At 46.6% G+C, this 17007-nt stretch overlaps 4 protein-coding genes across 6 annotated transcripts; 3 read left to right on the top strand and 1 right to left on the bottom strand.

Moving 5' to 3' along the window:
- Positions 1 to 169: 169 nt before the first annotated feature.
- LOC100832768 (auxin-responsive protein IAA16) lies at positions 170 to 2236 on the top strand. Of its 3 annotated transcripts, none has more exons than XM_014898361.2 (6): positions 170 to 641; positions 736 to 811; positions 950 to 1227; positions 1368 to 1497; positions 1621 to 1684; positions 1780 to 2236. In XM_014898361.2, exons 1-6 carry the CDS (start codon positions 548 to 550, stop codon positions 1822 to 1824), a joined length of 687 nt encoding a protein of 228 aa, XP_014753847.1. In that variant the 5' UTR covers positions 170 to 547; the 3' UTR covers positions 1825 to 2236. The 3 variants fall into 3 exon arrangements, 2 of the variants coding, with proteins under 2 accessions (XP_014753847.1, XP_003568784.1); XR_002963871.1 differs by having other exon boundaries at positions 197 to 641; positions 1335 to 1535; XM_003568736.4 differs by having other exon boundaries at positions 207 to 641; positions 1335 to 1497.
- Positions 2237 to 7221: 4985 nt separating this feature from the next.
- LOC104583214 (ubiquitin-like-specific protease 1A) lies at positions 7222 to 8359 on the top strand. The gene is made up of 4 exons (XM_010235011.3): positions 7222 to 7455; positions 7564 to 7703; positions 7791 to 7866; positions 7949 to 8359. The coding sequence occupies exons 1-4, from the start codon at positions 7303 to 7305 to the stop codon at positions 8162 to 8164; spliced, it is 585 nt and encodes a 194-aa protein (XP_010233313.2). The 5' UTR covers positions 7222 to 7302; the 3' UTR covers positions 8165 to 8359.
- A 499-nt stretch (positions 8360 to 8858) lies between these two features.
- Positions 8859 to 11600, bottom strand: LOC104583213 (extensin). Its single transcript, XM_014898588.2, has 4 exons — positions 11454 to 11600; positions 9613 to 10311; positions 9384 to 9527; positions 8859 to 9242 (listed from the first exon to the last, which is right to left on the bottom strand). Exons 1-4 carry the CDS (start codon positions 11598 to 11600, stop codon positions 9234 to 9236), a joined length of 999 nt encoding a protein of 332 aa, XP_014754074.1. The 3' UTR covers positions 8859 to 9233.
- A 2260-nt stretch (positions 11601 to 13860) lies between these two features.
- LOC100832453 (proteasome subunit beta type-7-B) lies at positions 13861 to 16778 on the top strand. Its single transcript, XM_010233327.3, has 8 exons — positions 13861 to 14022; positions 14286 to 14427; positions 14851 to 14992; positions 15098 to 15264; positions 15344 to 15448; positions 15617 to 15715; positions 16342 to 16432; positions 16513 to 16778. Exons 2-8 carry the CDS (start codon positions 14287 to 14289, stop codon positions 16584 to 16586), a joined length of 819 nt encoding a protein of 272 aa, XP_010231629.1. The 5' UTR covers positions 13861 to 14022; position 14286; the 3' UTR covers positions 16587 to 16778.
- The last annotated feature ends 229 nt before the right edge of the window (positions 16779 to 17007 follow it).

Here is a 17007-nt window from a genome sequence, read left to right as displayed (position 1 = left end):
ACACAAGAGACAGGGGCACTTGGGAGAGCGAGAGGAGGAAGGCTGCAAGAATTTTCAAAAAGGTGATCTTACATGGATGCATGTGAAAAAGATACTCCGTAGTTGTAGACAGATCGAGCTGGAGTGGACTTCTCTCTCCTTCGCCGTAATGGAGTGCTCCGTTGAGAGTAGATGAGGCCTTTCGTTGTCACACAGACACAGCACAGTAGTAGTACACTGTCCCCCTACTCTGCACGCTGGCAGAAATCCCTTTTAATGAACGCTCTTCTCAAACCCCTCAAACCTTGTCCCTTCTCGCAAGTCACAAGCCCGTTTCTTGGCCGTTCCGGTCTCTGCCTGCTCCTCCCTCGGGCGCAGCACCACCACCTCTCCTCTGCTTGCAGCAGCCTTTCCCTCCCCTGTCATCTCACCCAGTATATATGCTCCCCCATTTCCTGCCTCCCTTCTCTGCCTGCCTGCCTGCCTGCTTCACGCTCCACACAGAGACACAGAGGGCTCGTGCCTTGTAACTTGTTCGAGCAGCCTGTGCTGCCCTGCAGAGAGAGGGATGGCTTGGAATGGGTCGAGGGAGGAGGAGGAACGGGGGCTTGAGCTGAGCCTTGGCCTGCCTGGCTACTTCTCCGGATCACCAGGCCAAGCTGGTAAGTTTGCAAACATCGTGTTTGTTTGCTTCTTCTTCTTGCTCCACAGCAAAGTTTCATGCTTTGATCAGCTGTTTTCTGGTTGTTGTTCCAGGTTCGGAGGAGGAGCACAAGGGAAGCCGCCGTGGCGCTGGGGCGAAGGGGAGAAGCAGCGACGGCTTCAAGGCAAGGTAGGCGCTCCGGTTCTTCTCCCCCCTGCCGTTGTTTTGGCCACTTTCTTGCAGCTAGCAATGGGGTTTCAGTCGTCTAAGCTTAGTTTCTTTCCTTTGCGCTTTTGATCATCGTGTCTGTCCGTAACGTGCGTGCAGGCCGCCAGCGGCAGCTCCAGTGGTGGGATGGCCGCCCGTGCGCTCATTCCGGCGGAACATCGCCTCGTCCTCGTCCAAACCGCCGCCTGCCGAGCCACAACCACGGCACGGAGGCAAGGCCGGCAGCAGCGGCGGCGGCGGAAGCCAGAAGCAGGGCCTTTTCGTGAAGATCAACATGGACGGCGTCCCCATCGGGCGGAAGGTGGACCTGAAGGCGCACGGCGGCTACGGCAAGCTCGCCGACGCCGTCGACCACCTCTTCCGAGGCCTCCTCGCCGGTACGCACTTACGCACGCACGCACCTCTTGGCTTGTGTCACTCTGGTGTAGGGCGAAACCTGAATGAATTTGCTCTTGGTTTTGTTTTTGTTGTTTCGTGCCGGCAGCTCAAAGGGACGTTAATCCGGCCATTGCTGTAGGCCAGAGCAGCTGCGCAGGGGAGAAGAACACGGCGGCGATCACGGGGCTTCTGGACGGCAGCGGCGAGTACACCCTGGTGTACGAGGACGACGAGGGCGACCAGATGCTGGTCGGAGACGTCCCATGGGAGTGAGTCTCGAAACCAAACATCTTAATTTCTTTGTCTTGTAAGCAATCGCAAAACTGACGAATTTCACTTGCTGCGATTAATTGCTCTTTTGTAACCAAAGTTTTTTTTTTCCTCTCGTGCAGCATGTTCGTCGCCACCGCCAAGAGGCTGCGCGTTCTGCGGAGCTCGGATCTGAACGCGTCGTCGGTACGCTCTCAACTCCGAAATCTTCTCGACTTTTTGCAGATGATCAACCTGATCGATCCTTACTAACTTACTCTACTTCTGTTCTTGTTCTGCAGCTACGAGCGGCGGTGAGCCGGAAGAGGGGAGCAACGGAAAGCTGAAGCTCTTACTGAATACTTTCCTTATTCTCTTTTCTTTTTCTGCGAGCGGCAGATCTTTTGGTTATCTGGGTCACGTTGCTATCAGCCAGAAGATGACCCGGGGTGGGAAAGACGGAAGGGGTACACTGTTGGGATCATGCATGTAGTAAGGTGCAGTGTCGTAACTCGTAAACGTGTTGGTTTTTGGAACGCCAGGAATGTGGGTTTGGCTTTTACCGTCTACTGTTCTTTGCCTCTCAGAGGAGGCGAGAGGAGGAATCTTGGTCAGTCGGCAGAGACATTGCTTTTCATCATGGCCATCCATGTACAGCGATGCGACGCTGCTTGCTTGCTGACTGGTTTCTCCCTCTGCTCTTGAATGAATGCTTCTCGTGATGGGTTTTTTCCTGAAAAAAGAAATGGTTTCTGGTGATGTCTGCACAGTCCATGGAGTGTTTTGCAGCCAGAAGTTCAGACACACGGGAGTTTAAAAAATGCAAACAAGAAAAAAGAATCATGTTGAATTTACAAGAATCAAATAACATTAACATGTTTGGCTGTATTGCCTGAAGAGAAGTAAATTTTCGTAAGACATTATGTGTTTGCATTTATCATATTTCCAGAGACACGCTCAAAATTTAGATTTAAGACACTACTGTCTTTAAACATACTTGGGCATTCTCGGGGCACCTCTCCAGTTGAATGGGCATAGTTTAAGAAGAGAAGAGGAAAGAGAAAGAAATGTTTTTTCACTAGAAAAACTGGTACTATATGGATGAGAATTTATACCCTACCTAATACTCCATCTAAAACACATTAACGTTCTTCCAATGCAGTTGCTGGCGCCGCCAGGATCCTCGTCGTCTTCTAGACTTCTACGACTCCGGCCGCAGCCTTTCCCCTCTCTCTCTCTCTCTCGCTTGATCGGCGTCCATGGCGCCGCCTTGCCTCTCTCTCTTGACGTCCATTGAGCCGCGTTGCTGCCTGCCGGCGCCCTTCGTCGACGGCGAGGAGGTTGCTGTTGATCGAGAGGCAGCGCAGGGCGGTGAACGAAGAACGGAGACCAACGAGTTCCACGTCGGCGGCGGCGATCGTTGTCCAGCGGCGACGGCGAAGAGCACCATTGATTGGTCGATTTGAAATTAATTAATTGGGTGATTGATTGATTAGCACAATCCACGTTAGCATGAGGCCCATCTCCAGCCGTAATTCAAACTGCAGGCACAATTGAATCGTTGATTGATTGACAGCACTTCTCTCTCTTTCCTTTCTTGATTAATTTCTTGCCTTAATTTCGCGATGATCAGGCTGTTTTACCGGACTAAATTGAGTCGTTTTGCTTAGGTAGATTACGCTCTTACCCTTCCTTTCTTGATACTCCACCTTGTTTGAGATAATACTCCATACATCCAAATTGAAGTTTTAAGTAGTAGCAACAAATCTGTGCCATTAGATCAAATAAAATGAACGGTGCAAAATAATTTCGGATACCGTAGAAGAGCTCCTGTACAAACAAGTGTTTCAACTTTCTTTTGGTTGAAATATGAAGAGTAACATACTTTGTCTTCAGCTTACTTTTGGTTAAGAGTCAGTCCCAAATATGTGGGATTCAACCACGCACCAAAATAGTGCCAGGTTTCTCTTCCGTGCTCTTGAATTAAGCACGTGAAGGCTCTTCCGTAGGTGGTGTTATAGACTTATAGTTGGTGTCCCGTTGGCCCAAGATGGCATGAATTTGAAGATGCGCACAACTACTCTTTCGGTTAGAAGCTCCACAAGATTCTTTCCCAATGCCTTCCATACTCAGAATGCAGCATCATTCCTTTAAGCATAAGCCGATTTTCGTAACGAAACCGCAAAAAATTTCATTAATGAAATCGGCGGCAATGTTCCTTTCATTGGAAAAAAAATCTCGATGATGGCGCACCCCGGCACGCAAGGAAGGGTAGCCTGATCATCTTCGTGCCGGTAAGAAACAAGAACATGGTTGTGCTGTATACACGGTGTTCAGGACTCTGGAAGAGCAACCGTTGGATGGATCCTCTGTTTTGTGCAGCAGCCGGTAATTTGACCATGCATGTGTGAGCATATGGAATTAATCGATCGAGCAATGTTCGACGTAGCTATTTATCTAAATGGAGGAGTGGAGGTCGGACTAGTTGCTTGCTTGCGACCAAATACGAGTCATCTCTCATCCAGGATGTGACTATCTAGTGTCAGGCCACCACTATTAATTGCTCTAAGTCTTACGGGGTACTCGTAGCAATCACTTCTAGACATCATCTGCACGAAGGTAGCTGTAGTACTATGCATATTTAAACCTGTACTGCCCCATTATTGCTATAGTTGGCTCGTGTAATTTGTTATTTCTTCGATCCCTATATATGTAGCCCTACCTATGCGGTCTCAACGCTAGAGAGGTACTGTAGAAGTTGGCAGCTAGAACAAGTAAACTACAAGGGCACATGCACTCGTTGTTTTACGTAAGTACATATAGGCCGGGTTTAAGATTAAGCAAACATGTATGGGAGAGCCTTTTTTGAGAATAGAGGGCACTGGGATAAACTTTTAGAGTCGATCTTGTAGTTTTTCTCGAATCGAATTCTTTTATGGTACCCTAAGATTACTATAGGCGTATCCACGTTCTTTAAAGGTAATTCCACCTTTAAGCTAGGATCCATCACATGCCTCTGATGTTGTCGCCAAATGCCGTAGTGGTTAGATGTGTCTCATACCTAAGTAAAAGATGCATGCATCTTTCCCATGATCTCACTTTCTCTCTTAGTTTCATTGTTGCTTACTGCTTAGAGGTTGGCACAAAGTTAAGGTTACTGGCCAATGAGTGTGATGATGTTGACCACACATTTGACATTTTGGTGCAGACATGACGACAGTTTGGAGTAGTATGCAGTGTTGGTCAAAATCAAAGAGGCTTGGACCGTGGGAGCAGAGAGCAGTGGCCTGTTATCGTGTTGAGCAACAATGCTCTATGCCCGTTTCGTCCGCACATGAATGGTACAATGGTCAAAAAGTGCAATTACTATTGTCGGTAAAATCAAAGGACAATGATACTGGCTGATATATTATATATTTGATTTAGCCCATTTGGGCTTGCAGCTGCTTCGCAGCATTCATATATCCTCTTTAATTGACCAAACATATATTATAGAAAGAAAAAAAATCAAAGGAGAACCCACATTGGTACTGTACGTGACACGCTGACCCAACCTACCCCCACAACTCTTATTGCTACTATCTCAAGCCACCTATGCCGGTCATATACATTATAGGCGCGTGGTCGATCAAATGACACTAAAAAAAGGCTAGATCGACAATCCAGTTGCAGGGACAATAATGATTACTTTCATGTTTAAGGATGTACTCCACTTATAGGCTTGTTGTCCAAAAAATGTTGATGAGTTTTGGAAATGGAAGGCATCAGGGAGACAATCTCCGATTTGACAAGATTTAGGCTTGACTAATAATGAACACCTCGGAGGTTCATGAAAGGCCCTAGGTAGGTGGAAACAACCTGGAGTTTGCAGTCCACACTGCAAGAGGGTCAATTGGGCCGTACAAGATAAAGAAGATGAAGCCGGAGCTGCTCGGATGGAGCCTTTGCAAGAAGTGACCGAGGCAAGAAACAGAACGAACTGTATAGGCTGTACAAAGATGCGAATTCGCCACATATAAATATTCTGGCTTGGTGGATCAACTAAGGATGAACAAAGGCTCATCCGATATCCATTTTGTTAGAAGATTTTTTCTTTGCTCACTTGCAATATTGTTGTGCCCTACAACAACTATGAACATCGACTCGAACTACCTAGGACTAATCTTAGAAGAGGAAGACTTCATGAAACTGAATTTGGCTAGCCTAACAATCAATTTTCTTAAGAAGGCCATGACTGACTGCAAGATGAAAAGGGTGCAAAACATACAGGGAAATTTGTGTCTGCTTCAGGTAAATCCACTCTGCATGCATCAAGTCTAGTACAATATATGTTACCATCGCATGCATTCGCTCACTACCAACTTATTGTTTTTCAATGCAGATGTGGTATTGGGAAAAAATCTACTTTAATGAGAATCGACAACACATGCATGTAGAACATTCTAGGCGGTTAAGACCTCTCATTCAACACTGGGATGAGGAAAAAGCGAGAGAAAGATCGAAATCTACATTTGGAGAAGGGGAGGTAAGCCAGCAAAATCATATTCTTGGTTCACCACTGAGTTTAACAGTTCATCCAATTATTGTGTAACAGATTATTGAGAAAATCATGAGCACAAGGAACGGCGAAAAGGAGCAGGTATGCAGATAACAAAATTAAATTTGCTCAGCATCCTGGGTGTAGTGCAACATCAAGTTTAGTATCCCATTTCTTCCCTTTCAATACTAAATCATGCATTGTTCCCTAACATACTATCCAGCACAAGAAGATTGATGCGGAATGTCCTAGTCAAAAAATGCCAAAAGGAGACAATGATGAGGTATGTGGATTCTGGAAATGAACAGTACGCTTATATTGCATGAAAATGAACAGTATGCTTAAATTGCATGGAAATAGGAGACCATTGTTACCATCTTATTCTTCCCTTTCCATGTTTCTGAATATGCAGGTACTTCAACTACTAAGGGAAATTATGTCGAAACAGGACAGCCTAGAAGGACAATTTGTAAACCATCGTGATGTTGTTCAAGCAGATCTCACAAATATGGGAAACCGACTCGACGAGATGAAACGTACATCAGAAGAGGTCAAGGTAAATACAATTCATAAAAGATGGTAACCCTTTATTCCTAGTTTACATGATATATCAACCTTATGTGTTGTAGGCATCACACGCCACAGATGAAGACAACCCTATAGCCAACACTGCACCTACGAGCGGCAACCAGGACGGACAGCGGCCAAAGCGAGTTCGTAATAATGATTCTCAAAAAAGTAATCCATACGTATACTAGGGCACTGCAAAGAGACAGAAAAAGCAACATGCCAAGGGAGCCTCTGTTGATTGTACCCCAACGCTTGCATGGATTAATGACTAACAGAAATCAAAACTATTGATCTTGATTGAAGACGCAGAACTACGTAAAAAAGACTTGGAATGCCTAACGCAAGAGTTTGAGAAAGACAGTTCACAGAAATACTTGACAGATTCCGTAAGTTTTATTGACAGTATTATTATCAATTGCTATCTTTCAATGCTAAAACCTAATACCGAGTGCAATGCAGATAGTCAATGCAGGGATCTATTACATGCGATCGCTGAGCGACCACCGAGGAGACAAAAAGGTCTAGGTTGAGTGCACATGGATAGTGATCCAGCTGGTCAAAGCTGGGAAATCCAAACAAAGGCCGCTCGATAAGCTCGACAAGCTCTCAAGAAGAAATAAAGCAAAAAATTATCTAAAGCATGACATGGTAAGTTGGTAACCCATTTGTTCCCTATCTTTTAAATTACCGTACTTGTTTCATTACTAATCTTAAATCGATGCAGATTTTCCTCCCCTTAAATCACTCAAGGCATTGGTACTTATCCATGGTCAATCCCAGCCTTAAAGAAATTCACATACTCGACTCCTTGCATAATCCTGCAGCTAGCAAGGAGAGTAATTGTACAGACCAGACGAAATTGTCAGAAGTGGTATGCCAAATTTTTAGCAATTCTTTATATCTAATAGCATTACTTTCTGCAATCTAATAGTTGAGCTCTAATATTTTTGATACATTGATTCAACCTCACAAATAACAGCTCCAAGGAATGGAGAGGTACATGGAGTTGCTGGACACAACTGAAGATAATACGGCACACACAAATGCTATATGGACAGATTTCAAGGTATCAACCTGGAAAAGAAAGTTCATACGTGGGCTGCCACAGCAGAGAGATGGGTATGCCATTCTAGCCAGCATCCATTTGAAACCCATTGTTGTTGTTGGTTTGATGGATACGGTTTTAACTTGGTATATCTCCTGCAGTTCCTCATGCGGCTTGTTCATGCTTAAATTTATGGAGAACTGGTTGGGAGAAAAGTTACAGGAGAGATTCACGCAGGTGTATAATGACCTATTCTCATTTCTCTCCCACATTTTAATCATGCATATTTTTTATCTAAGTTTTTTAATTAAATGCGCAGCGCCAAATTGATACATTCAGAAAGGAGCTACCATGCACGTTGCTCCGCTGTAATCTGAACAAGGCGCCATATATGGACAGTCCTCCAGAGGGAAACTCTCCTCAAATATCTAATGGCGGTCTATCCGAAGTTCAAGAAGTTGATGCAGTCGGAAACCCTATGATATCTAACAGCACTAGTGCTGAGACTACTAAGTTTTTTTTGGTGTTCCTGTGAGAACACCACCACATGTATAGAATCAGCATCATAGTTTGTAATAGTATTGCATTTTTGAGCATTGGAAAGAATGCATTTTTGTAGTAGTATTCCATATTTCTCCTGCAAACTACCGAAAGTGCGACATCATTTACTTCTAATATTTATGTCTTTAACTAAGAATTAGCTTACTTTTGCATGGTTTTGTATATGCTTGAAAATTTAATATTATTCGTATTCGCATACTACTTGTGGTTGATGATCTTTTAGATTGTCAGTTTTTCCCAACTTCAGTGCTAAGTCTGAAGATCGCCATTTTGTTGATGCTGGCAGTAACAAGCTATTCTTCTAGGAAGTTAAGTACGATTTTCAGAATGATAAGGAACTGCTGTCGTGCTGTATAGTTGGGGAAAAAGATGCAAGTGTGTACTAACCTGGGTTTCACTCGCTGCTGCTTTGTTGACAGGAGGACCTTTTCCCAATTTCATCCAAAATATAGTTTCATGGTTGTATATGGAAGTTTTACTGCAATCAATAAGATTCAAAGTTTAAAATGCTCATATAGTATATATGACACCGTTTTACTGCAGTCAATACTCAATAATATATGAAGGAACAAAAGGTGCACTGTGCAAACAACGGATGATCTGCTGCTGCTATTGAGATGACCAATAATGTGCTTGTTTGATATCTTTTCTTGTATTTGGACATGTACTGTAGAATTCAAATCTTTGCATGGCCACCAATACATATTGTAAGTTCGGTATTATAAACATATTATAAGAGAAGTATAGCGTGCTTATAAGAGAATTCCATTCACAAATATCAATATGCTTAGGCCATCAACACTTGGCCCCAAGCTTGGAATTCATGAATAATATGGGGTTTCCGCTTTTGGCAAGCTAAAGCACAATAGCAATTTACGGTGGAATCAGTTCTTGAGCCGAACTATACACTACGGGGTCGGGAGCAACATCAGGAAACCGGCAACAAATGGTTAGGCCTCCAGCTATACAAAACTTGATTGTGCAAGCACTTTATGATTCACAGAACAACTCCATAGCTATACCAGCAGCTAATTGTTCAATCTTCATGGTACCTGCAGAGATTACAAAAGGAACATTTCAGGCATCTAGATTCAAGATTAACATAAGCCCCTTCGCCATGGCATCAGATGCTATATGTGATTGGCATATGGTGAAAATGTCAACAAGGTTATGTGGTCTAAAGAAAAATTTACCTGCCACCACACAGTCTCGACAATCCGAGAAAATATCCAAGATTCAATCTTCTCTAATGCAGCCAAAAGTGTACTAGTTTCCTGCCAATCATCTAGTATCTGTATTGCAGCAAGGTTGGTTTTCTTGCCATTGCAGCTGTTGTTCTAGAGCATTGGCATGGATTTCCCATCAAACCATTTTGCACTGTAATTTCAGAAGAAGAAGAAGGTTGGACAGACTCGAGCATACCGGACGAGTTGGACATGTGCGATGACGCGCTGATGTCGAGGAACCATTCCCCACTGTTGGACGCAGAGGACGCAGCGACATGTTGTTGAGAGCCTGGAGCAGCGCAGGGTCGTAGCCGGCCGGTTGTTGAGTCGCCATCATCACGTGCGGTGGTGCAGACGCGCCAGGACGTGGTCCAAGGATGCCGTCGGGGCGGGGGAGCAAGGGGCAGACGGCGGAGGAGGCCGGGGCGCAGGGGGATCTTCCTCCCCTCTCCCGCGGCGTAGCAGATGAGGCAGGGGAGGACGGCGGAGCGGGGGAGGCCAGGGCGCAGGGGGCTCTTCCTCCCCTCTCCCGCGGCGTAGTAGATGAGGCAGGGAAGGACGGCGGGGCGGGGGAGGCCAGGGCGCCGGCAGATCTTGTCCCCTCTCCCGCCGGCTGGGTGGAGCGCGGTGGCTGTGCACGCTGTGGTGAGGGCGAGGGAGGCGGCGCCGCGGGCTGGGTGTAGGGCGGCGCCGGCGGCGTGAGCTGGGGCGAGGGCGAGGGCGGCGGCGCCGCGGGCTGGCCGAGTGCGGCGGCGGAGACAGAATCACGGAGGAGATGAAACCGGGGATCCAGAGAGGACGGCAGAGGAGACAGGGAGCCGGCGGAGCTTCCGTGCGAGGGAGGGAGAGAAAGATGGGGGTGTGTTGGGGTGGGGTGGGGTGGGGGAGGCCAAAACTGTCAGTCCGGAGGCGTGTGAATGACTTACTACTCCGGTCCTTGTTTTCACTACTCCAACCTGTTACTCCACGTAGCTAAGTTGGGGTTTTATGAAGTATCAACAAATCTGAACTTTTAGATTTAAAAAATGGACGGTCTAAAATAATTCTGGGGTACCGTAGAAAAGTTCATATGTATACTTAAGTTTAAAAAACAGCTGAATTAGTTATAGAGGATGAGTTCTTACATATCATGTTTTGCAGCCATATAGTACTACCAGTTCTGCAGCCAGAAGTTCAGACACACGGGAGTTTAAAAAATGCAAACAAAAAAGAAGAATCATGTTGAATTTACGAGTTATGTGTTTGCACTTATCATATTTCAAAAGACATGCTCACCATTTATATTTAAGACACTGTTGTGTTAAAATACTCCTTCCGTTCCAAATTAATACGAGACAGAAGAAGTAGTATACTTTCTCCGATCATAAATTGTTGTCGAAATATTACATGTATCTAAACACCTTTTAAAAATAGATACAATCATATTTGGGCAAATTTGAGTCAAAAATTTAGAATCAGAGAGTAGTATTTAAACATAGTTAGGCATTCTCAGGGCATCGAGGTTTAAAAACAGCTGAATTAACTGCAGAGGATGAGTTCTTACTTATCATGTGTTTGTGGGACTAGTCATGACAAATTGTAGAAATGGAGTCTTTATAAGAAGATGAAGAAACTACAAGTTGTTAGGCCGACTCCAGTGGGGCGACCCACTTGGTCCGATTGCGTCCGTTCGGGCGGAAATGGACCAAACCACGGTTCAACGGGGCGACCCATTTGCGCCTAGGTCCGCTTTTTGGTCCATGGAGATGCATTCCGGACGCAATTCTGCATCGGATTTGCGTGTCCACGGACCGAGAAACGGAGCGCCGTCCGGTCCACCCCTGGTCAAACATTTTTGCATTTTGGCCCCACCTGGCAGCGACCCACGAGCACCTGTCCTAGTCATATTAAATGGGAACCGGTTTGTACTCATTTCTCCACCCACCCACCGTCCCCTGCTCCTCGTCGAGCGCGCGCAACCGGCGGTTGGTGGCGACGCCCTTCCGCCTCACGCCGACAAGGAGGCAGTCGGAGGGCCCCATGTACGTCGAAGTGCACCTGGCGGAGCACTCCTGGGACCACAGCATTCCACAGCCGTGGTCTGACGTGCACCTCCCGCACGGGTGGCCCTTGAACCTCGAGCGGGTTCCTATGCCCCCCGTCCTGGTGAGTGGCCGCGCGCGCTAGGTCGAGATCTGGCGCCATCGCTCCAAGCTCCGCGAAGACCCGACGTACGCGGAGTACTCGCCCTACTGGGATGCGTGGTTCGAGACGGAGCACGGCGTGCGTCGTCGCTACTTCTTCACCGCCGTCCCGGTCCGCCGCGGCATGTCCCCGCCGCCTCCCGCCGTCGTCGTCGAGCAGGAGGAGCCCGAGGGGGAGGTGGCGGCGCCGCATACCGCCGAGGAGGAGCGGGCAATGGTGGCGGCAGCCATCGAGAAGTAGGAGCGGGAGGAGCTCGGGCACAGGACGGCTCGACCTTGGGGCGGTGCTCTACCTCTCTCGGCTCCACCAAGACTGAGCCGGAGCACCGCCGCCGCCATCGGCGCAGGCGCCCCCTCCGGTCAAGGAGGAGAAGGAGGAGGAGGAGGACTGGTCTCCATGATCGGACGATGACACGGAGGCCTGAACTTCGGAGACTCCGAAGCACAAGGTCATCGACTTCCATTTTCGCCCCTCCAACCTCCTATGATCTATGTTGGCCCCCTTGCCTCCCTTTAGCAAAATCCTTGTTTTGTCTCTGCATTTCCGCTTCACCTTGTCCTGGCCGCTTCCATCATTGGTGTCACCACTACCATATGTTGCCTTATCACCTCCGCCGTCGTTCTTCGTTGATCATCTTTCTAAGTTTTGGTGATAGATGCTTGCATCCTCCTTATCTCCCAAACCCGAACACCCGTGAGGGAAGCAATTTGAGGTCGAGGAACACGAGTGTAGCGGTGTGATTTGGCGCCGAACAATCATTATCTATACCATATATTAAATTGGAGTTGGTGGTGATGGTACGGACGTCACGGTACGTCACTTCACCAAAAATACGAATCTGCCACCGCTGTCCCCACGCGCCTTTTAATCCCTGTCCCGCGGTCCTTAAGCGCAGAAAAACACGTACCGCACAAAAAAAGAAAAACAACAACAGAGCCCTCCTCGCTCCTCCTCTCCTACGAATCTCACCCCACCCGATCCGGATCTCGACGCCGCCCTTCGGATCTCGCCAGCGCCCGCCGCCGCTCTTGGTCGCCTCCACCAGCTCGTGCGCGTCGGCGGCGTCTGTGTGTGGAAGGCGGCTGCGGACCTGCGGCTCCGTCGCGCGCCCCGACCGCCGCCTCCACCGGCTCGAGTGCGCCGGTGGCTCCCCGCGGGACTTGGACGGCGATGGGATGAACCTGAGGCCGGGATGGCGGTGGCCTCGCGCAAGGCAGCAGGGACCGTGTCGGCGCCATCGGTGGCCCTCCCGACGGGCAGTGGCGCACGACGACCAGTGGTCGGACGCGATGTGTGGGCGGCGCGCGGCGAACGGGCGGACAAGGCGGTGAGAGGGCGCACAGGCGTACCGGGCAGCAAGTGGGAGCATGCGGCGCGCGGGAGCGGACGGGCAGCGGGAATCTATGGGCGGAGGCGGTTCGCACAAGCGAGCGGCCGCACAATGTTCGGTGGCAGGATGAATCGAGACGGGGAGATGAGGAGTTTGCACTCGGGGTGGATGGAGAGGATAGTTAGAGGGAGAGCGAGAGAAATTGGGAGAAGTGATTTGAGAAATAATCTAGAGAGTAGGAGTAATAGGAGAGTAGGAAAGCTGCTTTATATGCCGGTTGCTTTATAGATGGCTGCTGCTGCTTGTTGTCTTGATCGATATACCGATGCTTGATGTTTAAATCATCACCACACGGGAGGTCGAGCGGTTTGGACGGATGGAAGTGATAAACGTTATCACTGCTACATGTTCTTCATTATTCATGATTATATTGATAATCACTTCATGAATTCAGCAAAAAAGTTAAAAAAACGCTCGCACATGATTTTTCAAGTGTGGTGTATGTGAGAACAGTGATAACTTAGAGGTAGAGTGCAAAAAAGTTGAACATGTGTCACTTTCTTTTTAGACGAGATATATAAATAAGACGTGTGCAAAGAGAAAGAGACCAGAGTATCATAGTCGTTATATACATATGTGTCCAAAAAACACATCAACATTTGATTTTGATTTGACGTTTTGATACAATCTTCTGTTCTTCCGTATCATTCCGTTGTTCCGTAGCGTTTTTTTTGTTAGTTATTTATCTTTTGAGAATCAGGCGCCGAACAAATACTCGAAGGATTACACTGAATGCTCACATCTTCTTTCGGGAAGGTCCACGGAATACGGCCCATTGGCCATTACTAAGCCTGGAATAGTATGGGCGACATCCCATGGGATGGGTCTTTTCAAAGGTTAATCAACACTTGTCTATCCAGCCCAGCACGAATATTGGCGCTGCGGTCACTTCCTTTCTTCTCCCCCAATCCAGCTCCAACTCCCCAAAACACCTAAACCGAAACGCAAAAACAAATTCGCGAGAAGAAAGAAGCACAAAAAACTCGAGCTCTTCCCCTCATCGTCTCCGGCTCACTCACGATCCGAGATCAGGTACAGTACATCCCCTGCTCCCTCCGGTCGCCACTTAATCCCCCAGTCCTTGCTCGTTTTTCCTCGCTTTCCTCGCCACGGATAAATCTTCGCCGGGAAGGGTTTCTAGGTTTCCGTTGGTCATTTGCTCGTTAGATCGGGGGACGACCAATCTAGAGTGGAGCCGAGGTCAGGGGACTGTGGATAGGGTGCGGGTTGCGGTGATTCGGTGGAACTGGTTGGTGCGATCTTGATTAGTTTTCCCTTTGGTGGCGTGGGTGCAGGATGACCGGATCGATGGATCTCCCGGCCAAGGGCGGGTTCAGCTTCGACCTGTGCCGCAGGAACGCCATGCTGGAGAAGAAAGGCCTCAAGGTCCCCGGGTTCAGGAAGACCGGGACTACCATCGTAGGCCTCGTGTTTCAGGTGAGGCTCTGCTCTTCTCCTGTCATTAGTTTGTGGTGCTCGGTTTGTCTTGATGTACATCGGTAAATGTAAATTGTAATGTCATATTATTCGGTACTGCTAAAGATTTACCTGTGGACAATACTCTTTGCAATTTATACTCTTGGGGGAGCTCAATTTTATTATCTGTTTAACCTTCTGTTGTGTCACATACCTACATTTAGCTATCTGTAGATGACAAGAATGCGTTTTTAGTTTTAGAATAATAATGGAGTATTTTTTTATTGATAAACAATTCTTCTGTTTGCTCTGACCCTCGCAGTAGTTCTAATTAACCGATAATGGATGGAAGATTGGCCAATATGGCTTCAACTGCATCTTTTTATGGCTGTCATGAAGAATGACCTGATAATAAAGTGTTAATGGATTATGCTTTGTATCTAGGATGGTGTTGTCCTCGGGGCAGACACAAGGGCAACCGAGGGTCCTATAGTTGCTGACAAGAACTGCGAGAAAATTCACTATATGGCGCCAAACATATATTGCTGTGGTGCTGGAACTGCTGCTGACACAGAGGCTGTGACAGGTAAGAAGTTATACAAGAGAAAGAAACCAAACTAACCCCCATTGCTTTCCTCTTATTCCTTATGCATTTATCACATAAAAATGATTATATTTGCTTTTACTACAGATATGGTCAGTTCTCAGCTACACCTTCACCGTTATGCCACTAGTCGTGAGTCAAGAGTTGTGACCGCTCTTACACTACTGAAGACCCACCTTTTTAACTACCAAGGTCATGTCAGTGCTGCCCTTGTTCTTGGTGGAGTAGATGTTACTGGACCACATCTACACACTGTGAGTACTGACTATGCTTATTTCAGGATCTTCTTATAAGAGAAATTTTTGGTAGTTTTGTTAACTTTTGAATTCCCAGGTTTATCCACATGGATCCACAGATACTCTTCCTTTTGCCACGATGGGTTCTGGATCCCTTGCCGCAATGTCCGTGTTTGAATCAAAGTACAAAGAAGGCCTCACAGTAAGTGAAAAAAATGCAATAGTTCCTGCACTTGGCTATGGTGGTAATATTGCTATTTTCATGTGAGGTGACTTGATTAGCATTTGCAGATCACGATGCTTGTTTTTGTTTTGCAATTTTTTAAAAAGATAACAAGATTGCAGTAACTGATTCCTTTTTATCCTCTAGAGGGAGGAGGGAATACAACTTGTAGCTGAAGCAATCTGTGCTGGTATCTTCAATGACTTGGGTAGTGGCAGCAATGTGGATGTCTGCGTAATAACTAAGGTATGTTAGTTCTGCTCCGTTACCTAAGATGACAAGCGATTTGCAACATCAATGAAATGTTCACTTTTCAGAGGATGAGCTTCCAAACTGTTGTCATGGCATTTTACCTGTCTACTAGTCTTCTTTGGTAGTCCCCATTGTGTATGGCTGACTTATATATTACCCTTTGTAATTTCTAGTAAATCGAATGTCAACTTAATGGAATGTCAACTTAATGGAAGAAAATCCTATGGGACCCTTCATGGTACGACCCTCAGCTGGACCCAATCAATCACCTTTTGTTTGGGCCGCTGTTGCCCTGCAAAGATGTCAATCTTCTTCTGCACACCTTGCCAGGCCAGATGGCAAGCAATCCATTGGGTCCAGACCCCGGGGCGTAACATGCCGGGTTGTAGATTTTTTTTCCCAACTTAATTATCTGTGTCAGATTGTTGGTCCATTTTGCCTTCTACCATGTGGTAGAACATTTTGGGCAAATTATAAGATGCCAACTCGAATTGGTAGAAAAAATAAGCCCAGATGTATCTACAATCTTGAAGATGCTCTGATTAGTTTGCTTCAAATTGATGAGGGGATTTTTATTCCCTCCGGGCCTCCACTAACCAAGTTTCTGTTCACAATACCAGGGGAAGACAGAGTACTTGAGAAACCACCAGTTGCCAAATCCAAGGACTTACGCCAGTTCGAAGGGATACAGTTTCACTAAAGGACATACTGGTAAGTATCTGATTGATGTTACAGATTTACGTAACTATGCTCGAGCAATATGGACTTAAATATCCTTCTCCTGTTTGCAGAGGTATTGTCCACTAAGATCATACCGCTGAAGCAGAAGGCTGAGGTTGCTGAGGGCGATGCAATGGAAGAGTGATCCTATGTGCTTACATTTGGACAAGTCGTCGTATTCAGGATTTGTGCTTTCCTTTTTCTTGGCAGAGATGCTAGAACAGAAAAAATGGATGTATTTTGTTGTACTATCTGAACCTAATGCAGACTTATATGTTGAAGATCTCTGTTATGCTGGCACATTCACGGGCGCCTATTGATTCATTTTGCGATCTCTTGTTGCAGATGTCATGTCATATTCTTGATTAAATAATGTCATCAAAATCTCCTAGAAAAAATGTAAAACGTATTGGAGGTTTCTATGATTGCAGTGAAATGTCAGTCATTTCCTTTTTTGTAGCTTGTAGGGTCTGTCGTCAATTAGGAGCTTAATTTGGAATCAAAATTTTGAATAAACCTAATGAGACTGTACAACCGTGGTAATTACCCCTGCCCTAGGATATGCC

This window comes from Brachypodium distachyon, chromosome 2 (assembly GCF_000005505.3).
Source record: "Brachypodium distachyon strain Bd21 chromosome 2, Brachypodium_distachyon_v3.0, whole genome shotgun sequence".
Lineage (NCBI taxonomy): Eukaryota > Viridiplantae > Streptophyta > Magnoliopsida > Poales > Poaceae > Brachypodium > Brachypodium distachyon.
The sequence above is the reverse complement of the archived record's forward strand: the minus strand, read 5'-3'. Positions and strand labels throughout refer to the sequence as shown.

Coding starts and splice junctions, on each gene's coding strand:
- LOC104583213 (XM_014898588.2), bottom strand. CDS start 11,600: ATGGCGCCAGATCTCGACCTAGCGCGCGCGGCCACTCACCAGGACGGG. Junction 10,312..11,453: donor TCCCAGGAGTGCTCCGCCAG/GTGCACTTCGAC, acceptor CCGGACTGACAG/TTTTGGCCTCCCCCACCCCA. Junction 9,528..9,612: donor GCACATGTCCAACTCGTCCG/GTATGCTCGAGT, acceptor CCAATGCTCTAG/AACAACAGCTGCAATGGCAA.
- LOC100832768 (XM_003568736.4), top strand. CDS start 548: ATGGCTTGGAATGGGTCGAGGGAGGAGGAGGAACGGGGGCTTGAGCTG. Junction 1,228..1,334: donor CTTCCGAGGCCTCCTCGCCG/GTACGCACTTAC, acceptor TCGTGCCGGCAG/CTCAAAGGGACGTTAATCCG. Junction 1,498..1,620: donor GTCGGAGACGTCCCATGGGA/GTGAGTCTCGAA, acceptor CCTCTCGTGCAG/CATGTTCGTCGCCACCGCCA.
- LOC104583214 (XM_010235011.3), top strand. CDS start 7,303: ATGCAGATTTTCCTCCCCTTAAATCACTCAAGGCATTGGTACTTATCC. Junction 7,704..7,790: donor CTGCCACAGCAGAGAGATGG/GTATGCCATTCT, acceptor TATCTCCTGCAG/TTCCTCATGCGGCTTGTTCA. Junction 7,867..7,948: donor TACAGGAGAGATTCACGCAG/GTGTATAATGAC, acceptor TTAAATGCGCAG/CGCCAAATTGATACATTCAG.
- LOC100832453 (XM_010233327.3), top strand. CDS start 14,287: ATGACCGGATCGATGGATCTCCCGGCCAAGGGCGGGTTCAGCTTCGAC. Junction 14,993..15,097: donor TGACACAGAGGCTGTGACAG/GTAAGAAGTTAT, acceptor CTTTTACTACAG/ATATGGTCAGTTCTCAGCTA. Junction 15,716..16,341: donor ATGTCTGCGTAATAACTAAG/GTATGTTAGTTC, acceptor TCACAATACCAG/GGGAAGACAGAGTACTTGAG.